Below are 20242 nucleotides of genomic sequence, written 5' to 3' on the forward strand. Positions count from 1 at the left end.
TACTGACTTCCCCTTTTCTTGATTTGCCAATTCAGTAACTTATTAGAACTGTAGAAACAAAGGGGCACAGAATGCCGGGCGCGGTGGCTCACGCTTGTAATCCCAGCACTTTGGGAGGCCGAGGCGGGTGGATCACGAGGTCAGGAGATCGAGACCACGGTGAAACCCTGTCTCTACTAAAAATACAAAAAAATTAGCTGGGCATGGTGGCGGGTGCCTGTAGTCCCAGCTACTCGGGAGGCTGAGGCAGGAGAATGGCGTGAACCTGGGAGGCGGAGCTTGCCGTGAGCCGAGATTTTGCCACTGCACTCCAGCCTGGGCGACAGAGCGAGACTCGGTCTCAAAAAAAAAAAAAAAAAACAGAGGGGCACAGAAATTGCTTCTATCTTCAAAATTGCCAACTTAAGAAAAACACTAGCCGGGTGTGGTGGCTCACACCTGTAATCCCAGCATTTTAGGAGGCCGAGTGGGCAGATCACTTGAGGCCAGGAGTTCAAGACCAGCCTGGGCAACATGGCAAAACCCCGTCTCTACAAAAAATACAAAAATTAACCAAGTGTGGTGGCGTGCGCCTGTAGTCCCAGCTACTGGGGAGGCTGAGGTGGGAGAATCGTTTAAGCCCAGGAGGCAGAGGCTGCAGTGAGCCATAATCACCCCACTGTACTCCAGCCTGGGCAACAGAGCCAGACCCTGTCTCAAAAAAAAAAAAAGGAAAAAAAAATACATCCTTCCTTGGCTAGTCATTACTACAGAGAGAGGAAAAAGTAAGTGGGCTTGCTGGGGAAGAAAGAAAAATTGTCAATATGTAGTTTTGTCTAAGGAGATTGGCTATTTCTGGTCCTTCTGAAGGTAAATGGACTAAAGGACTGCATTGAAAATCTTCCAGATCATGTATTTATTAGGTAGAAATTGATTATATCTACAATTTAATAGTAACAAACTTTTTAAGTTTTATATAAAGATTACATGGGATAATTTTATGAGATAGACTGTTTCTTTTTCCTTCCAATTAGAGTGTGAGTGTGTGTGTGTGTGTATATATATATACACAGACTAATTTAATCTTACAAACAATTCTATCAAGTAGCTACTATTTTTCCCATTTTACAGATCAGGAAACTGAGGTGAATATATATATAGATTAATTGCCTAAACTGACCTAATAGATTCAGACAAAGGAGTCTTATTTCAGAGTCTGTCTTTAATGACTCCACAATATTGCCTCTCCTATTTGAGGAGGATTTCAGAATTTCCCATTCCTGGTAAACCCCACTATCTCACTTAATTCTAATTCACCAATCCTAATCCTCATTTCACTATGCTAAGGATTTCAGAAATGTTAAAGTAGCTTTCAAAGCATTTTAAATTTTCACTGCTTCCCTTAAAAGGCGGCCACACCAGGTGCGGTGGCTCATGCCTGTAATCCTAGCACTGTGGGAGGCTGAAGTGGGTGGATTGCCTGAGCTCAGGAGTTCGAGACCAGCCCGGGCAACACGGTGAAACAGGAGAATTTTTGTGACAGGAGAATTGCCAGAACCCGGGAGGTGGAGGTTGCAGTAAGCTGAGATCGCACCACTACACTCCAGCCTGGGTGACAAAGCGAGACTCCGTCTCAAAAAAAAAAAAAAAAAAAAAAAAAAAAAAAAAAAAAGGTGGCCACAGTCGTCTTAAAGCTATTAAATCAGGCCAGGCAGCCCCGTCTGGGAAGTGAGGAGCGCCTCTGCCCGGCCGCCCCGTGTCTGGGAAGAAGTGAGGAGCGCCTCTGCCCGGCCGCTCCGTCTGGGAGGTCTACCACGGAGGCCAGAAGCAATGTGGGGGCTGGACGTGGTGGCTCACGCCTGTGGTCCCGGCACTCTGGGGGGTGAGGCGGGTTGATCACTTCGGGCTAGGAGTTCGAGACCAGTCTGGCCAACTTGGCAAAACATGAAAAATACAAGAGACAAACCAACCAACCAACTCAGTGACAACAAAACAGGTCTACCCTGGAGTCATACTCTAATTTTTCTATTTTCCTCCCTTTCTGATCCTTTATCCCACTTTCTTTTTCTTCCTCTTCCTTCTCCCTCTTCTTTGTCAAATAGAGGATTGAGTTATTATCACTGATCCATATAAAGTCCCTCTCTCATTTATTTTAACTCCCACCCCCCATTTCTATTCCCCGACTTCCCATGTGCAACCTTCCTAATATGTGATACGCATCTTTTTGTTTGTATGTATTTTTAGAAAATGTTTATTGTTTTTGTGTGCAAAAAAAATTAATTAAAAAAAAAAAATCAGGCCAGGCATAGTGGCTCACACCTGTAATCCCAGCACTTTGGGAGGCTGAGGCAGGCGGATAACCTACAGTCAGGAGTCCGGGCGGGGTGGCGGGTGCCTGTAATCCCAGCTACTCTGGAGGCTGAGACAAGAGAATCACTTGAACCCGGGAGGCCGAGGTTGCAGTAAGCCGAGATCGCGCCACTGCACTCCAGCCTGGGTGACAGAGCGAGACTCTGCCTCAAAAAATAAATAAATAAAATAGTGTTGACTGGTTTAGCTAATTCAGGTACAGCAAATATTTGTTGAGTTCTTTTGTAGGGCTGTGGGAAGATATGGGAGCCTTTTCATAACACAACACTGATTTTACATTCTACTTTTCAAAAATACAGTTGTACAAAGCATGGTTTAAGGTGGGGTCCCAGACACCTAGAATGAATAAGCTTAGAATATCCAAGAAGTGCCAGGGGCGGTAGCTCACACCTGTAATCCCAGCACTTTGGGAGGCTGAGGCAGGCGGATCACCTGAAGTCAGGAGACCAGCCTGGCCAACATGGAGAAACCCCGTCTCTACTAAAAATACAAAAAATAGCCTGGCGTGGTGGCACATGCCTGTAATCCCAGCTACCCGGGAGGCTGAGGCAGGAAAATCGCTTGACCCGGGAAGGGGAGGTTGCGGTGAGCCGAGATCACGCCTTTGCACCCCAGCCTGGGCAATAAGAGCGAGACTGTCTCAAAAACAAAACAAACAGGCCGGGCATGGCGGCTCACGCCTGTAATCCCAACACTTTGGGAGGCCGAGGCAGGCAGATTACCTGAGGTCAGGAGTTCAAGACCAGCCTGGCCAACATGGTGAAACCTGTCTCTACTAAAAATACAAAAATTACCCGGGGGTGGTGGCACACACCTGTAATCCCAGCTACTCGGGAGTCTGAGGCGGGACAACTGCTTGAGCCCGGGAGGCAGAGATTGCAGTGTGCCGAGATCCTGCCACTGCACTCCAGCCTGGCCGACAGAGCGACTCTCTCAAAAAAAAGAATATCCAAGAAGTGCCCAAAATAGCAAGCAAAGGAATTGTATATGTGCCTATGTTCTTTTTTTCTGGGAAGGAGAATCTGCAGCTTTATAATTTCAACATCGGCCTAAATTGTCGTGAACCTAAAACAATCAAAAGGGCCAGAATCTATTTAAAGAGTTTATTCAAGGGCAGTGTGAGGATGGACCAACCAGAAAACCAACTCCAAAGAATGGAGTCAGCCTTCAGAAGTAGAGAAGTTACGATTTCATTTATTTAGGCAGACAGAGGAGTTTTTAGCTGGATTACGTTATCCATACAAGGTTGGAACATAATTACAGAATTTGGTTACAAGCAGTGTTTTTTTGGGGGGGCGGGGGTACAGCTAACATTGTTTTACGGAGAGTTTAACACTCATGAGTTGCTGTCATCTGGTGACATCGTTTGAGTCTAGTCATTGAACAGAACAAGAAAAATAAATCGAATTAAATTTAAAATCTGAACTGAAGTTATATGTGACCCATCACATCTCTCAAGTTTTAAAATGTTTTTTTTTTTTTTTGGTGGTGGTGGTGGGGGAGGGGTGGGGAGGGTCCAGCAGCTTTTAAATGTTAATTTTTACATCATGTGTTCCAAAAATAATTGGTTAGCCTAAGTCACTTCCACCCTCCAATGTTGTGAATGCAGTCTCTGTAGCATTCGCTATTTAATGTCTTATCTTCCTGCACTATTTGAGAAATCGCGAGGTCGACTTAATACCGCAGTCGCCACTTTGCGGGCCGGAGGGCGGAGTCTGCTTCGTCCTGAGGACCGCGTGGGTCCGCGCAGAGACCTCCTGCTAGGCCTGCGCGTCCCGTTCTGAATTCTTACCCTTATTTAGTCCTTGTCACCACCCCCGCCGTGGGAACGGCCTGGCGGTCACTCGTCAAAGGAAGTGGCTGCCGGCAGCTCTTGACCCGGAATCGGATCCTAGTCCCACCCCCTCCGCTCCAGGCTTCCTTCTGCAACAGGCGTGGGTCACGCTCTCGCTCGCTCTCTTTCTGCCGCCATCTTGGTTCCGCGTTCCCTGCACAGTAAGTACTTTCTGTGCCGTTACTCCCTATCCGCAACCATCCGCCTTTCTTTCGGGCTAAGCTGCCCCGGGGACTGAGAGTTAAGGAGAGTTGGAGGCTTTACTGGGCCACAGGGTTCCTACTCGCCCCTGGGCCTCCGGACAAAATGGGGTCTGCGGTTGGTGTCCTGGCAAAAGCAGGGTAGAAGGGCTGCGAGCCGGGCCGGGAATCCGAGCCTGCAGAGATGGGAGCAGTTGCAGTGTTGAGGGCGGAAGAGGAGTGCCTCTTGTTTTGGGAACTGCTTCACAGGATCCAGAAAACGGTAAGGGGTCACAGCTTTAGAACCTCTAACACCGTTCTCCTTGTGACAAGCAAGTGTTGGACTTACAACACCGTCTTTCCCCTCCTGGTTCCCCAAAGTCGGCAAACGTAGTCCAGGAGGCCCCAGCCCAGCCAGTGTGAGTATTAGGAGTGGAGGGGGTTCACAGTAGCGTCTGAAGTCTCCCATGATCGAGAGCCAGCCCGGGATCCTCTCCCTCGAGTTGAGAATGCAGTGGGAATTGCTGGCCTTGATAGAGGCGTAAGGGTCACATCATATTTACCTCTTATTCCCAAGAGCTTTGGGGAAGGTTGTCCCCGAACACCCTCACGATTTTTCTCTCACAGCCCTCCTCGGAGTTTTTAAGAATACTTATGTCTGGGTTGGGCAAGTGAATGTATCCCAATCAATTCAGGCCTCCTTTTTATTCCCTTCTTTCAGAAATGCCCGGCGAAGCCACAGAAACCGTCCCTGCTACAGAGCAGGAGTTGCCGCAGCCCCAGGCTGAGACAGGTAGGTTCCCCTACCCCCCTTGCCATCAGTTAAAATTGACCCTAAGGCCATTTGGTGGGCAAAATGACCAAGGGGAAATATACTTTGTAAGAGGATGGGGTTGCAGCTTTACCAAGGAGGATAGACCGTAAAATTACTATCCTGGAGATAGTTCTTTAGGGATTTGGAGTAAAAATAATATTTTTAAGATAAGCGGACGTTAAAAGTACCCTAGCTTGCTTTCTATGTTATGCCTGTTGCCTCAAAAGAAGCTCTCCTGTGGAACCCCCACCTCACATAGGAAAACTCAACAGGGAAGGGGCTCAGTGATTCTTACCTATTGGAACTAGACGACACAGGCCAAGGAGCCCGGAGCATTTGTGAAACTCCAGCCAGCAAGTTGCATCAAGGTTTTAGTTAGCAGAGCTTGGCATTGTGCCTTTATCACATGTCTGGATGAGATGTGTGCTGGTGGTAAATGTGTCCTACTGGGCCCCAGAGTCGTCCTAGGTCGGATAACTTGTTTATGGGTTGGTGGTGCTGAGATACTTCTAGTGTGTTGGAATAGTTCCTGCATCATTGTGTGAAACCCAGGATTGAAATAAATCCTTCTTTTATCCTCAACGTTGAAATTAATGACTGTGAAGGCTAATTTTAAATTCTGGTTAAAACATATCTCTGTAGAAAACTTAGGAGGAGGTAGTGAAAAGTTCTTAAAATGATAGCCTTTCTGAATCAGTTGTGCAGCGTTAAATGAAGGAAATCTTCAGGCTGTAATCTTCATTCTCACCTTTTTATTATTTTTTTTTTATTTCATTTGTCATTTAATTCCTGTCCCTTTTTGGAGTTACAGTAGAGTTGCTTATAGTTGAAAGCATTAAGCTTCTTCCCACCTGTTTGATTTTAGCAGCTGAAGAGATTAATACAGCTGCTAGGAAGGAGAATAGGGGGCTCTAAGCTGGAGTATAAACAATATGAAATTCTTGAAGTACAAGGGGCTTAAGGAAGGGAAAAAATAAAATACTGTTCTCTAAAGATTCTGTAATTTCAGTACAAAACGAGATTTTAGAGATTGTGTCATTGAACAACTTAATTTTACAAATATGAAGATTTGAAATTCGGATGAATTTAGAATAATCTGATTCAAGCTTCAAAACTAATGCATTTACTTCTGAAACAGTCCTTAATGCTATTAAACGTATTCCTGAAGAGTCTGAGTTGTATAGTAGGCTTATATTAAGGAAGTACCGATGATAAATACACAGGATTTTGTCTGAAATGATAGTCTATTAGAATGAAGAAGGAAACTGAAAGGATCGTTGATGGTGTCAAAGCAAGTATTTGAGGCCTTACTCCATTTTGAGGTCCAGTCAGAAGAAAACATATTCCATGTTTTTAATTCTGATTCATTATGTTTGGTAGTGTTTTCCTGTAATCGTTAGACTTTGGCCTACCCACTCTCCAGGAAAAACTGGTTGAGCCACCTTGTCTTTTCCATGGTAGGATGCCATAAGAACTTCAGAATTACTGGTTGAGTGAATTTTGAATTTGAATTTTGGTACCTCGGGCTTCCCCCCCACCCCCAGCATTCCCTTCTAAGCATTGAGCATTTGTTGATCCAATTCTGTGTTACCTCCCGAATGCCAGAGGTACTGTCCTAACTGTCATGCCAAACATTGGTGTATTTTGACATAATGAGACACTTAAATTCCAAGTTAAGGAGTGGGGATCCAGTGTATTCTCGCCACTCCAATTCTCTTCTTCTTTGGTTTTTTTTTTTTTTTTTGAGACGGAGTCTCGCCCTGTCACCCAGGCTGGAGTGCATGCAGTGGCACGATCCCGGCTCACTGCAACCTCCGCCTCCTGGGTTCAAGCCATTCTCCTGCCTCTGCCTCCTGAGTAGCTGGTATTACAGGTGCACGCCACCACGCCCAGCTAATTTTTGTATTTTTAGTAGAGATGGGGTTTCACCATGTTGGTCAGGTCCGTCTGGAACTCCTGACCTCGTGATCCGCCCTCCTAGGCATCCCAAAGTGCTGGGATTACAGGCATGAGCCACTGTTCCCGGCTCTCCAGGTTTCTTCCAAAATAGCACCACAATCTGGTTTAACAAGTTAGGTTACAGTTTCATAATACAGTCCCTACCCTTGTGAGTGAGCTCTCTGCCTGGAGGTCTAATTCATGTCTAATTCATCTTGGACTGATGTCTGAAGAATTAACATCACCTAGGAAGGTTTATAGAGACTATTACAGTCCTTTTGTGGTTGGTTTTCTTGTTTGGGTTTTGTGAGTAAGTAAACTGGTAAGGTATAAAGAAGCTAAGTGACTTTAATACTTGATATTAAATTCTGAAGCGTTTCAACTTTAGGAAGAACTGAATTGTGCTATGCACCTCCTTCCCAAAACTATTCTAACAGAGTCAGATGATTCCTAGCCTAGTGGAAGCCTGAAAGTATAAAAGCGTGTGTTTTCTTATTCAGTTCAGATTCCCCATCATCGTCACTGCTCACTACCTTCTTTGTTCCAGTTTTCGATATCTTTTCCGTTAGTTCATGATATTTGGGTGGACAGAGTAGCACAGCTGTTCTTCTAGTGGGAATTCTATTGGCTGTGAGAAAGACTTGGGAATACAGTCCATTTCAAGAAGTAAGGGGAGGGCACAACTGGGAAAGGATAGAAAGCATGTTGTTCCCAACCTACCAAGGTTCTGTGCTCCCCATTTAGAGATAGGCTGCTCTTAGACTGTTCTCCTCACCCTAAAATAGTTGGTTTACTTTGGTAGAACTTGGGGAAGTGTGAGAAATTAGGAGAGGAATGTCTTCTCACTTGACCACTGAAAAATGTTTGGGGAAGGTTGTTGTTGCCTGTCACCTTTATCTAATCCTGCGTGGTGACTTAGACTGTCAGATTTTAAACTCCAGTGTTTCCTAGGAGGCATGTTGTACCAAGTTGGGCTGCATAACTCACCTTTTTTCTCCTCCCCCCCCTTTTCTTTATCTCCTTTTGCCTTTCTCCAGCTGTGCTACCTATGTCTTCAGCCTTGAGTGTCACTGCTGCCTTAGGGCAGCCTGGACCTACCCTCCCCCCTCCTTGCTCTCCTGCCCCACAACAGTGCCCTCTCTCAACTGCTAACCAGGCTGCCCCATTCCCTTCCCCCTCTACTATTGCCTCGACCCCTTTAGAAGTTCCTTGTCCCCAGTCATCCTGTGGAACAGCTCCACCTTTGAGAACTGCCCCTGAAGCCCCAACCTTCCTACCAAACCTAATAGGGCCTCCCATCTCCCCAGCTGCCTTAGCTCTAGCCTCTCCCATGATAGCTCCAACTCTGAAAGGGACCCCGTCCTCTTCAGCTCCCTTAGCTCTGGTTGCCCTGGCTCCCCACTCAGTTCAGAAGAGTTCTGCTTTTCCACCTAACTTTCTTACTTCACCTCCTTCAGTGGCTGTAGCTGAGTCAGGATCAGTGATAACTCTGTCAGCTGCCATTGCTCCCTCAGAACCAAAGACTAATCTTATTAAAGTTCCCTCTGAGGTAGTCCCTAATCCAAAAGGCACCCCCAGCCCTCCATGTATAGTCAGTACTGTTCCTTACCACTGTGTGACTCCCATGGCCTCTGTTCAGTCTGGAGTGGCCTCCCTTCCTCAGACAACACCCACAACTACCCTAGCCATCGCTTCCCCTCAAGTCAAAGACACCACCATTTCCTCAGCTCTGATTTCTCCACAAAACCCAGGAAGCCTCAGCCTGAAGGGGCCTGTTAGTCTACCTGCTGCCTTATCTCTTTCAACTCAGTCTCTTCCTTTGGTGACCTCTTCTCAAAAGACTACAGGTCCCAACACCCCCCCAGATTTTCCCATTTCTCTGGACTCTCATCTTGCACCTTTACATCAGAGTTCTTTTGGTTCTGTCCAACTTTTAGGTCAAACAGGTCCTAGTGCTTTGTCAGACCCTACAGTGAAGACCATTTCTATAGATCATTCTTCCACAGGGGCCTCTTACCCTTCTCAAAGATCTGTAATTCCTCCCCTTCCTTCCAGAAATGAGGTAGTTCCTGCTACTGTGGCTACCTTTCCAGTGGTGGCTCCATCTGTTGACAAAGGTCCCTCTACCATCGCTAGCATAACCTACAGCCCTTCTGGCTCCTTAAATGTAGCTACCTCTTCTTCATTATCTCCTACAACCTCTCTCATTCTCAAAAGCTCTCCTCATGCCACTCATCGTTATCCTTTAGTGGCCCAAATGCCCGTTTCTTCTGTTGGAACCACCCCACTTGTGGTGACTAACCCCTGTACAATTGCTGCAACACCTACTACCTTTGAGGTAGCTACTTGTGTTTCTCCTCCAATTTCATCAGGTCCCATAAGTAATATAGAAACAACTTCCCCTGCTGCCTTGGTTATGGCACCTGTGGCTCCCAAAGAGCCTTCTACTCAAGTAGCAACCACTCTGAGGATACCAGTCTCTCCTCCTCTGCCAGACCCTGAAGACCTCAAAAATCTCCCCAGTTCAGTATTGGTTAAATTTCCAACACAAAAAGATCTCCAAGCTGTACCTGCCTCTCCTGAAGGAGCCCCTTTCTCTCCAGCCCAAGCAGGACTCACCACCAAGAAAGACCCTACTATATTAACATTAGCCCAGGCAGCCCCTAAAAATTCCCCTTCTTTCCAAAGTACATCCTCTTCTCCAGAGATACCTCTTTCTCCTGAAGCCACCCTAGCAAAGAAAAGCCTTGGAGGGCCTCTCCCTATAGGTAAGCCAGCAAGCAGTATGACCTCCCCGCTGGGTGTTAACTCCTCGGCCTCTGTAATCAAGACAGATTCTTATGCAGGCCCAGACCCTGCTGGTCTGCTTCTCAAAAGTTCTCTCATTACCCCAACAGTGGCTGCATTTCCTTTGGAAAGTGCTGACCCTGCTGGGGTGGCTCCCACAACTGCCAAAGGTACCTCAACTTATACAACTACAGCCAGCCCTTTTCTAGAAGGAACTGTCTCTTTAGCTCCTAAAAACCACCCAGTTAAGGAAGGTACTCTTACTACTTTACCCTTGGTTCCTACAGCTTCAGAAAATTGCCCTGTGGCTCCATCCCCCCAGAATACCTCTGCTCCTCTAGCTACCTTAGTGCTGGCCCCTGAAATCCCAAAGTCTGCGCCCTCACCCTCTCTTCCCCCAGCTGGGACTCCTCCAGGTACAAAAAAGGTTGATGGTATTTCTCATACTTCAGCATTGGCACCTTTTGCTTCCTCTCCCAAAGAGTGCCCAACTGAGGACTCTGGTGCTTCTGCTACTGCATCTTCCAAAGGAACTCTGACTTACCTAGCTGACTCCCCATCTCCTTTAGGGGTTAGTGTGTCTCCTCAGACTAAAAGACCTCCAACCAAGAAGGGTTCTGCTGGCCCTGATACTCCTGTTGGAAATCTCTCGTCCCCTGTTTCTCCAGTTGAAGCTTCATTTCTTCCAGAGAATAGTCTTTCTTTCCAAGGCTCTAAAGACTCACCAGCCATGAAGCATTCTCCCACTCCTCCATCCCCCAAAGGGGCCCCTACTCCCTCAGCTGTGACTCCTCTGTCTCCCAAAGAGACCCCCACTCCTTCAGCGGTGCATCTGCCCTTCCCCAAAGAGGGTTCAGCTACCCCAGCGCCCAAACAGGCTCCCCCTCTATCCATGACTTCTTCCTCCCCCAAAAAGGCCCGAGCAACTCCAGCCCCCAAAGGAATCCCAGCTTCCCCGTCCCCCAAAGGGGCCCCCACACCCCCAGCTGCAACTCCTCCCTCCTCCAAAGGAGGCCCAGCTACCCCAACCCGCAAAGGGGCCCCCACACCCCCAGCTGCAACTCCTCCCTCCCCCAAAGGAAGTCCAGCTACTCCATCCCGCAAAGGGGCCCCCACACCCCCAGCTGCAACTCCTCCCTCCCCCAAAGGAGGTCCAGCTACTCCATCCCCCAAAGGGGCCCCCACACCCCCAGCTGCGACTCCTCCCTCCCCCAAAGGAAGTCCAGCAGCTACCCTACTCCCCAAAGGGGCCCCCACACCCCCAGCTGCAACTCCTCCCTCCCCCAAAGGAGGTCCAGCTACTCCATCCCCCAAAGGGGCCCCCACACCCCCAGCTGCAACTCCTCCCTCCCCCAAAGGAGGTCCAGCTACTCCATCCCCCAAAGGGGCCCCCACACGCCCAGCTGAGACTCCTCCCTCCCCCAAAGGAAGTCCAGCAGCTACCCCATTCCCCAAAGGGGCCCCCACAACCCTAGCTGCAACTCCTCCATCCCCAAAAGGAGGTCCAGCTACCCCATCCCCCAAAGGGGTCCTAACACCCCCAGCTGCGACTCCTCCCTCCCCAAAAGGAAGTCCAGTAGCTACCCCATTCCCCAAAGGGGCCCCCACACCCCCAGCTGCAACTCCTCCCTCCCGAAAAGGAGGCCCAGCTACCCCACCCCACAAAGGGGATCCCACTCCCCCAGCTGCGACTCCTCCCTCCCCAAAAGAGGCTCCAACACCCCCAGCTGCAACTCCTCCCTCCCCAAAAGGAGGCCCAGCTACCCCATCCCCCAAAGGGGCCCCCACTCCACTAGCTGCAACTCCTCCCTCCCCAAAAGGAAGTCCAGCAGCTACCCCATTCCCCAAAAGGGCCCCCACTGCCCCAGCTGCAACTCCTCCCTCGCCAAAAGGAGGTCCAGCTACCCCATCCCCCAGAGGGGCCCCCACTCCCCCAGCTGCAACTCCTCCCTCCTCAAAAGGAGGCCCAGCTACCCTACCCCCCAAAGGGGCCCCCACTCCCCCAGCTGTAACTCCTCCCTCCCCAAAAGGAGGTCCAGCTACCCCACCCCACAAAGGGGCCCCCAATCCCCCAGTTGTAACTCCTCCCTCTCCAAAAGGAGGCCCAGCTACCTCACCCCCCAAAGGGGCCCCCACTCCCCCAGCTGCAACTCCTCCCTCCGCTAAAGGGACCCCCACTCTCCCAGCTACAACTCCTTCCTCTAAAGGAGGCCCAACTACCCCATCCTCCAAAGAGGGCCCCACTCCCCCAGCTGCAACTCCCTCCCACAAAGGAGGTCCCGCTATGACTCCTCCCTCTCCCGAAAGAGGACCAGCTATCCCATATCCGAAAGGGGACCTCACTTCCCCAGCAGTGATTCCTCTCTCCCCCAAAAAGGCTCCAGCAACTCTAGTCACCGGAGAAGGCGCAGCCACCCCATCCAAAGGAGATCTCACTCCCCCAGCAGTGACTCCTGTCTCCCTCAAAAAGGCCCCAGCAACTTCAGCCCCCAAAGGAGGCCCAGCTACCCCATCCTGCAAAGGGGATCCCACCCTCCCAGCAGTGACTCCTCCTTCCCCCAAGGAGCCCTCAGCCCCCAAACAAGCTCCCACTTCTTCCTCTCCCAAAAAGGCCCCAGCAACTCCAGCCCCCAAAGGGACTCCCACTTCCCCACCTGTGACTCCTTCCTCCCTCAAAGACTCCCCTACCTCCCCAGTTTCTGTCACATGTAAAATGGGGGCCACTGTTCCTCAAGCATCTAAAGGGCTTCCAGCAAAGAAAGGCCCCACAGCTCTGAAAGAAGTACTTGTTGCTCCAGCTCCAGAAAGTACGCCAATCATCACAGCTCCCACTCGGAAAGGTCCACAGACCAAAAAGCGTTCTACTTCACCTCCTATATGCCCAGATCCCTCAGCTAAGAATGGTTCTAAAGGACCCCTTTCCACAGTGGCTCCAGCCCCTCTACTCCCTGTTCAGAAAGACTCTTCAAAGACAGCAAAAGGCAAAGATGCTTCTCATTCCCCAAAGGGCCCCTTGGCTCCTCCTGAGTCTAAGGCATCCACCCCTCTAACAGCAGCTGCCTCTGAGAAGGTCCTTCCTAAACCTGAATCAGCATCTGTCTCTCCAGCACCCACCCCACCAGTCTCTCTGCCTCTTGCTCCCTCCCCAGTTCCCACTCTGCCTCCTAAACAGCAATTTCTGCCGTCCTCACCTGGGCTGGTGTTGGAATCACCCTCTAAACCCCTAGTCCCTGCTGATGAGGATGAGCTGCCGCCTCTGATTCCCCCGGAACCAGTCTCTGGGGGAGTGCCTTTCCAGTCGGTCCTCGTCAACATGCCCACCCCTAAACCTGCTGGAATCCCTGTCCCAACCCCCTCTGCCAAGCAGCCTGTTATGAAGAACAACAAGGGTATTTGCCTTGGTTTGCCGTGTGCATGGTGTGTCTGTCGTCCACACCCCTCTTGGGGGCTACCCACCAATACTAACCCTGTGATGCGCCGCTTTCTCCAGTGAATCTGCTTGGGTTTGGGTGTAGAACATAGAATGCTAATTTTAAATGCAAAAGTTCTAGGAATATGAAACCAAATCTTGGTTTTCATTACTTCAGATAGATACATAGTACATTGTGTATCATTTTTGTATAATGTGGCCCGGACTACCCTGAGCCTGCCATACCATCTATTTTACCTAATTGATCTGACATTGAAAACCAAGACCTGCCAGACCTTTTAATTTGCTCTAATCCCTACCACATCACTAACTAACCTTGTCCCTGGGCCTGAGATTTGCTAAAATTATTGGAGAATTGAACTGTTTGTATTTATTTTTCCATTCTTAGACTTAGTAATGACCAGTTGCCCAGGGACTCCCTTTTCATAAAAATGTAGAAACCTGTTTTTCCTAGCCTGAAAATGGTGCAGGTGTATGCTTTTTTTCCTCAGTAGTCTTTACTGATGCTTGGCCTTTGAATTGAAAGAAATTTGTGTGAATTATGTTTGGAAAAACTAGAGATACAGGTCAACATCATTGAGAATCTTCTAATTATATTGATTAGATCACATTGCTGGGGTGAATGGTTTGAAAATAAGGCTGAATATGTGTACGTGACTGCTTTTGACTTCCTCCAACCCAGTTTAAAAGTTGAGGGGAGGCTGGGCGCGGTGGCTCACGCTTGTAATCCCAGCACTTTGGGAGGCCGAGGCGGGTGGATCACGAGGTGAGGAGATTGAGACCATGGTGAAACCCCGTCTCTGCTAAAAATACAAAAAATTTAGCCGGGTGTGGTGGCGGGCGCCTGTAGTCCCAGCTACTTGGAGAGGCTGAGGCAGGAGAATGGCGTGAACCCGGGAGGCGGACCTTGCAGTGAGCGGAGATCGCGCCACTGCACTCCAGCCTGGGCGACAGAGCGAGACTCCGTCTCAAAAAAAAAAAAAAAAAAGTTGGGAAAACCATCCAACCTGTTGTGCCTCCACGGTGTGATTTCGGTTTTTTCACTTAAGTGTATCTGGGGGCACCTTCTGACAGAACTTTACAGGGATAATTGGACTACTGGGTAAAATTTAGAGTCATATGGGTCATTATTTGCCTGTGCCAAGAAACAAAGACCTTGAGGGAAAGAAAGCAGTTACAGTATATTAAACTGCTCAGCTATTTCTAGTGATTACTCCTCATTTCTGGGGTTAGGGCTGGGTCTTTACTAGATGTGTACCCACTAGTTAGTGACTAAGTTAGGGGCTATCAAGCTGGCTTCACACAAGCCAGTTGGTTTACATTTAACATTCTTAGGTCTAGCATGAGGCATTGACCTCTAGTCCAGGGCAGGCTGTGGTGAAGTACCTTCTCTTATAATTTCTACTATAAAGCAGTAAAAGTTGTTTCTCATCTTAGGGTCTGGAACAGAATCTGACAGTGATGAATCAGTACCAGAGCTTGAAGAACAGGATTCCACCCAGGCAACCACACAACAAGCCCAGGTGGGTATTCTCTTACTAACTGGTATTGGGTCAAGGAAGCAGGGTTGATCAGGGCAACTTTTGTATTTGGAACTGTGAACCTTCATAAAGGAAAACCCACAAGGAGATTGTGCTATCCAGATCTTAGATTCTGCTTAACTAACAGCTGTTTTATCTTAGCTGGCGGCAGCAGCTGAAATTGATGAAGAACCAGTCAGTAAAGCAAAACAGAGTCGGAGTGAAAAGAAGGCACGGAAGGTAAGATTGGAAAAGGATTTCAGGATCTTATGAAGCACCGTTATACAGAGTGGAACTCTTTATTTCCATAGGTTTTTGGGGAACAGGTGGTATTTTGGTTACACAAGTAAGTTCTTTAGTGGTGATTTTTGAGATTTTGGTGCACCCGTCACCCAAGCAGTATACACTGAACCCAATTCTTAGTAGTGGTAGAATCCTGTTTAAAGTAACAGAAGTAGCTGGGTTGGTGGCTCACACCTACTATCCCAGCACTCTGGAAGGCCAAGGTGGGTGGATCACTTGAGGTCAGGAGTTCAAGACCAGCCTGGCCAATGTGGTGAAACCCCATCTCTACTAAAAATACCAAAAAAATATAGCAGGGCATGGTGGTACGCTCCTGTAATCCCAGCTACTAAGGTGGCTGAGGCACGGCAATTGCTTGAACCTGGGAGACGGAGGTTACATTGAGCTGAGATTGCACCACTGCACTCCAGCCTGGGCGACAGAGCAAGACCTGCCTCCAAAAAATAAAAAATAAAGTAACAGAAGTTACTATGGCAGAAAACCCATTCTCTATTCTTGTATGAACTTTTCTCAGCCTGGGGAAAGGCTTTGCTTTGGATGTTGTATTATGTTCCTTGCTTCTTTAGGCTGCCCGAGGTTGAAAACCTGATACTATTTTCTCTTTTTTAGGCTATGTCCAAACTGGGTCTTCGACAGGTCACAGGAGTTACTAGAGTCACTATCCGGAAATCTAAGAATATCCTCTTTGTCATCACAAAACCAGATGTCTACAAGAGCCCTGCTTCGGATACTTACATAGTTTTTGGGGAAGCCAAGGTGAGTAAACTTTTCTTGGGCACTGTTCTAGACCAGGGTTTCTCAACCTCAGCACTGCTGACATTTTGCATCAGATAGTTCTCTGTTATGGAAGGGCTGTCCTGTTCATTATGGATGCTTAGCAGCATCACATCCAGTTTTGATTACCCAAAAACTCCATTGCCATATCTCCTGGGAGACGTAACTACCCCCTAGTTGAGAACCACTGCTCTAAACCTAAACAACTACTCTTTCTACTGTGAGGGCAAGCAGTTTAAAGCTGTACAATAGGCCGGGCGCGGTGGCTCACACTTGTAATCCCAGCACTTTGGGAGGCCGAGGCGGGCGGATCACGAGGTCAGGAGATCGAGACCATGGTGAAACCCCGTCTCTACTAAAAATACAAAAAATTAGCCGGGCGTGGTGGCGGGCGCCTGTAGTCCCAGCTACTCGGAGAGGCTGAGGCAGGAGAATGGCGTGAACCCGGGAGGCGGAGCTTGCAGTGAGCCGAGATTGCGCCACTGCACTCCAGCCTGGGCAACAGAGCAAGACTCTGTCTCAAAAAAAAAAAAAAAAAAAAAAAAAAAAAAAAAAAAAGCTGTACAATAAGTTACCTGAAGTGGGTTTACAGAGAGAGTTGTGAAACTATATGATTTATTTTTCAAAGACTGCTGATCTACTCACATGGATCTGTATTTTCTACCCTGTAGATCGAAGATTTATCCCAGCAAGCACAACTAGCAGCTGCTGAGAAGTTCAAAGTTCAAGGTGAAGCTGTCTCAAACATTCAAGAAAACACACAGACTCCAACTGTACAAGAGGAGAGCGAAGAGGAAGAGGTATACTAGGAAATCTTTCATACTTTAACTCTCGCCATATAGCAGTGTGTTCATGTTGGTGAGCTATATTAAAAACTAGATTCAGGAGACTCCAAAGAACTGCTGAAATTGTTCTTGCCTTTAATTTACTGCTTTTTCCCTCTCCTCTCTCAGGTCGATGAAACAGGTGTAGAAGTTAAGGACATAGAATTGGTCATGTCACAAGCAAATGTGTCGAGAGCAAAGGCAGTCCGAGCCCTGAAGAACAACAGTAATGATATTGTAAATGCGATTATGGTAAGTGTTCAAGCCTTTGTTCCTTGACTCCCTCTGCCCTGACCAATTATGAATGACTTTATTTTCTCTTGCTAAATATCAGCCAATTGGGGAACCTCATTCCAGAGCCTCTTCTGAGTTGCTGTATAGGTTTTAGTGGCCTAAATTCTCCTGATTTGCCTGTAAGAGTTTTAGTGACCTGAATTCTCCTGATTTGCCTATAAGAACCGCTAATTATCTTTTCTCTGTTACAGGAATTAACAATGTAATCATCTGAAAGCAACTTTTTTTGGTGTCTCAAAGGAGTAACTGCAGCTTGGTTTGAAATTTGTACTGTTTCTATCATAAATAAAGTTATGGCTTCTTGTTGGATGAACTCAGTTGGTGACTGGTCTCTTCCCTGCCACCACCCCCCCCAAAAAAAAAAAAAACTTTAAAAGGTTCTAGTAATTTATTAATTACTCCTAAGGCCTCCCTCATTTGATAAGGTTTAGTGCCACAGATTTCCCACTTAAAGTCTCAGACTTTATACCTCTTTTAAGGAGTTACTGGCCAGGCACGGTGGCTCACGCCTGTAATCCCAGCACTTTGGGAGGCCAAGGAGAGGGCAGATCACGAGGTCAGGAGATCAAGACCATCCTGGCTAACACGGTGAAACCCCGTCTCCACTAAAAATACAAAAAATTAGCCGGGCGTGGTGGCGGGCACCTGTAGTCCCAGCTGCTCGGGAGGCTGAGGCAGGAGAATGGTGTGAACCTGGGAGGCGGAGCTTGCAGTAAGCCCAGATCACACCACTGCACTCCAGCCTGGGCGACAGAGCGAGACTCCATCTCAAAAAAAAAAAAAAAGAAGTTACTATACTAGGCTGTTAGGACCTTCTTAACTTCAGGAAATACAACTTGACTATAAAGGGTCTCATTTCTGACCAGGTGTGACGGCTCACACCTGTAATCCCAACACTTTGGGAGGCCAAGGCAGGTGGATCTCTTTAGCCCAGGAAGTTGACACCAGCCTGGGAAACATGGCAAAACCCCGCCTCTACAAAAAATAGGATCACTGAGTAATCCCTGAGATCACACCACTGCACTCCAGCCTGGGCGACAGAGTGAGAGGCTGTCTAAAAAAAAAAAAATTCGTTTCTCATTTCCACTTTCTTTCCCAGATGTTAACTGTTAGCAGATCCTGATTCTTCTGTATCTAGTAATCAGCCCCTTCACTGAACTCCAGTCTTTCTGAATGCACACTGGGGCTTCTGTGGCCTCTGAAGAGTTTACATTGGTTACATATCGACAAGAGCTTGGTACAGGGTTGAAGAGAATGTTGGAGGTACAGGGTTGAAGGGAATGTTGGAGGTACACGAAAAGGCTGCCTCCTGAAGGGGAAGATTTTGAGTATATTGTAAGCTTTCTGCTCTCAAGCATATTCTCTACAGACATTTTAATCTACAAAGTAGCTTCTGATTAGGACAGCCATAATTACATATTAGGACAATAAATGAAAACTAGGACTGTCCCAGGCTAACTAAAACATAACAGTTAGTTTACAGATAGCTATGTAGGAATTCCAAGAAAAATAAACTCAGTTTGGGTTGTCAGAGAATGGTTTGGAGGAAATTAAAGGGCTACAATTTAGAAATGGGAAAGTTACAAGTAAACATAGAGGCAAGAATCCTGAAACGAACATGTGAAAATACACCTAGAAGGAATATGTTAGAATGGGAATACATGTGGCTAACATCTAAAACTGGGCTTTAGAACTAAAGGAGTTAAGACATTTTTATAGAATTCAGTCTTTTGGTCTCCATAAACAATGAGGCCGGCCGGGTACAGTGGCTCACACCTGTAATCCCACCAACTTGGGAGGCTGAGGCAGGCAGGTCACAAGGTCAGGAGATCCAGACCATCCTGGCTAATACAGTGAAACCCTGTCTCTACTAAAAATAACAAAAAAAAGGCCGGCACGGTGGCTTATGCCTGTAATCCCAGCAGTTTGGGAGGCCGAGGCAGGTGGATCACGAGGTCGGGGTTTGAGACCAGCCTGACCAACGTGGTGAAACCCCGTCTCTACTAAAAACACAAAAATTGGCTGGGATGCTGGGCGCGGTGGCTCGGGCTTGTAATCCCAGCACTTTGGGAGGCCGAGACAGGCGGATCACGAGGTCAGGAGATCAAGACTACAGTGAAACCTCGTCTCTACTAAAAATACAAAAAATTAGCCGGGCGTGGTGGCAGGCGCCTGTAGTCCCAGCTACTCGGAGAGGCTGAGGCAGGAGAATGGCGTGAACCCGGGAGGCGGATCTTGCAGTAAGCCGAGATTGCGGCACTGCACTCCAGCCTGGGCGACAGAGCGAGACTGTCTCAAAAAAAAAAAAAAACTGGCTGGGCGTGGTGGCGGGCGCCTGTAATCCCAGCTACTCAGGAGGCTGAGGCAGGAGAACTGCTTGAACCCGGGAGGCAGAGATTGCAGTGAGCAGAGGTTGCAGTGAGCTGAGATCGCACCACTACACTTCAGCCTGGGTAACAGAGCGAGACTCCATCTCAAAAAAAAAATAAAAAAAATAAAAATTAGCTGGGCGTGGTGGCATTCGTCTGTAGTCCCAGCTACTTGGGAGGCTGAGGCAGGAGAATCGCTTGAACCCGGGAGGTAGAGGTTGCAGTGATCCGAGATGGCACCACTGCACTCCAGCCTGGGCGACAAAGCAAGACTCCCATCTCAAAAAAAAAAAAAAAACAGAGGCCAAGGAGGGTGGCTTCTGCCTGAAATCCCAACATTTTCGGAGTACAGGCAGGAAGATCCTTTGAGCCCACGAGTTCAAAACCAGCTTGGGCAACATACAGAGACCTTGCCTCTACAAAAACTAAAAATACTAGCTAGGTGTGATGGTCCCAGCTACTAAGGAGGCTGAGGTAGGAGGATCACTTGAGCCTGCTCCCTTGACCCTGGGTGGTCAAGGCTACAGTGAGCCATGATCGAGCCACTACATTCCAACCTGGGCCACAAGATGCCATCCCAAAAAAAAAAAAAAAAAAAAAAAAAAGGCATTATTTTAGTAGATGTGAATGAAAGCTGAGGACTAAGGAGTTTATGACTTTCTCAAAGCCACTAAAAACAGCAGGGCCTTTTGTTTCCCCCAGCTAGGAAGTAGTAGGCTGTATTGTGGGAGCGCAAATAGAAATCTGAAGATTGGCTCAGAATGAAGACCTTTCATCTCATTTCAAAACAGTTGATTATTTGATGAACAAAATCTCATGAGAAAAAA

At 47.9% G+C, this 20242-nt stretch overlaps 1 protein-coding gene across 6 annotated transcripts; it reads left to right on the forward strand.

Moving 5' to 3' along the window:
- The first annotated feature begins 4036 nt into the window (after positions 1-4036).
- Positions 4037-17359, forward strand: NACA (nascent polypeptide associated complex subunit alpha). 6 transcript variants are annotated; one of them, XM_055248500.2, is made up of 8 exons: positions 4037-4344; positions 5058-5155; positions 14769-14854; positions 15014-15091; positions 15764-15910; positions 16600-16728; positions 16882-17004; positions 17238-17359. In XM_055248500.2, the coding sequence occupies exons 2-8, from the start codon at positions 5086-5088 to the stop codon at positions 17250-17252; spliced, it is 648 nt and encodes a 215-aa protein (XP_055104475.1). In that variant the 5' UTR covers positions 4037-4344; positions 5058-5085; the 3' UTR covers positions 17253-17359. The 6 variants fall into 6 exon arrangements, with proteins under 6 accessions (XP_055104475.1, XP_055104474.1, XP_055104472.1 ...); XM_055248499.2 differs by having other exon boundaries at positions 4065-4344; positions 5084-5155; XM_055246862.2 differs by having other exon boundaries at positions 4270-4645; positions 5084-5155.
- Positions 17360-20242: the final 2883 nt, after the last annotated feature.

Source organism: Symphalangus syndactylus, chromosome 17 (assembly GCF_028878055.3).
Source record: "Symphalangus syndactylus isolate Jambi chromosome 17, NHGRI_mSymSyn1-v2.1_pri, whole genome shotgun sequence".
In the NCBI taxonomy this organism is placed as follows: Eukaryota; Metazoa; Chordata; class Mammalia; order Primates; family Hylobatidae; genus Symphalangus; species Symphalangus syndactylus.

What these genes read in the sequence shown, in the direction of transcription:
- NACA (XM_055248497.2), top strand. Translation starts at nt 5,086, where the DNA reads ATGCCCGGCGAAGCCACAGAAACCGTCCCTGCTACAGAGCAGGAGTTG. An exon ending in CAACCACACAACAAGCCCAG is followed by an intron (nt 14,855 to 15,013) that starts GTGGGTATTCTC and finishes GTTTTATCTTAG; the next exon opens with CTGGCGGCAGCAGCTGAAAT. An exon ending in GTGAAAAGAAGGCACGGAAG is followed by an intron (nt 15,092 to 15,763) that starts GTAAGATTGGAA and finishes TCTCTTTTTTAG; the next exon opens with GCTATGTCCAAACTGGGTCT.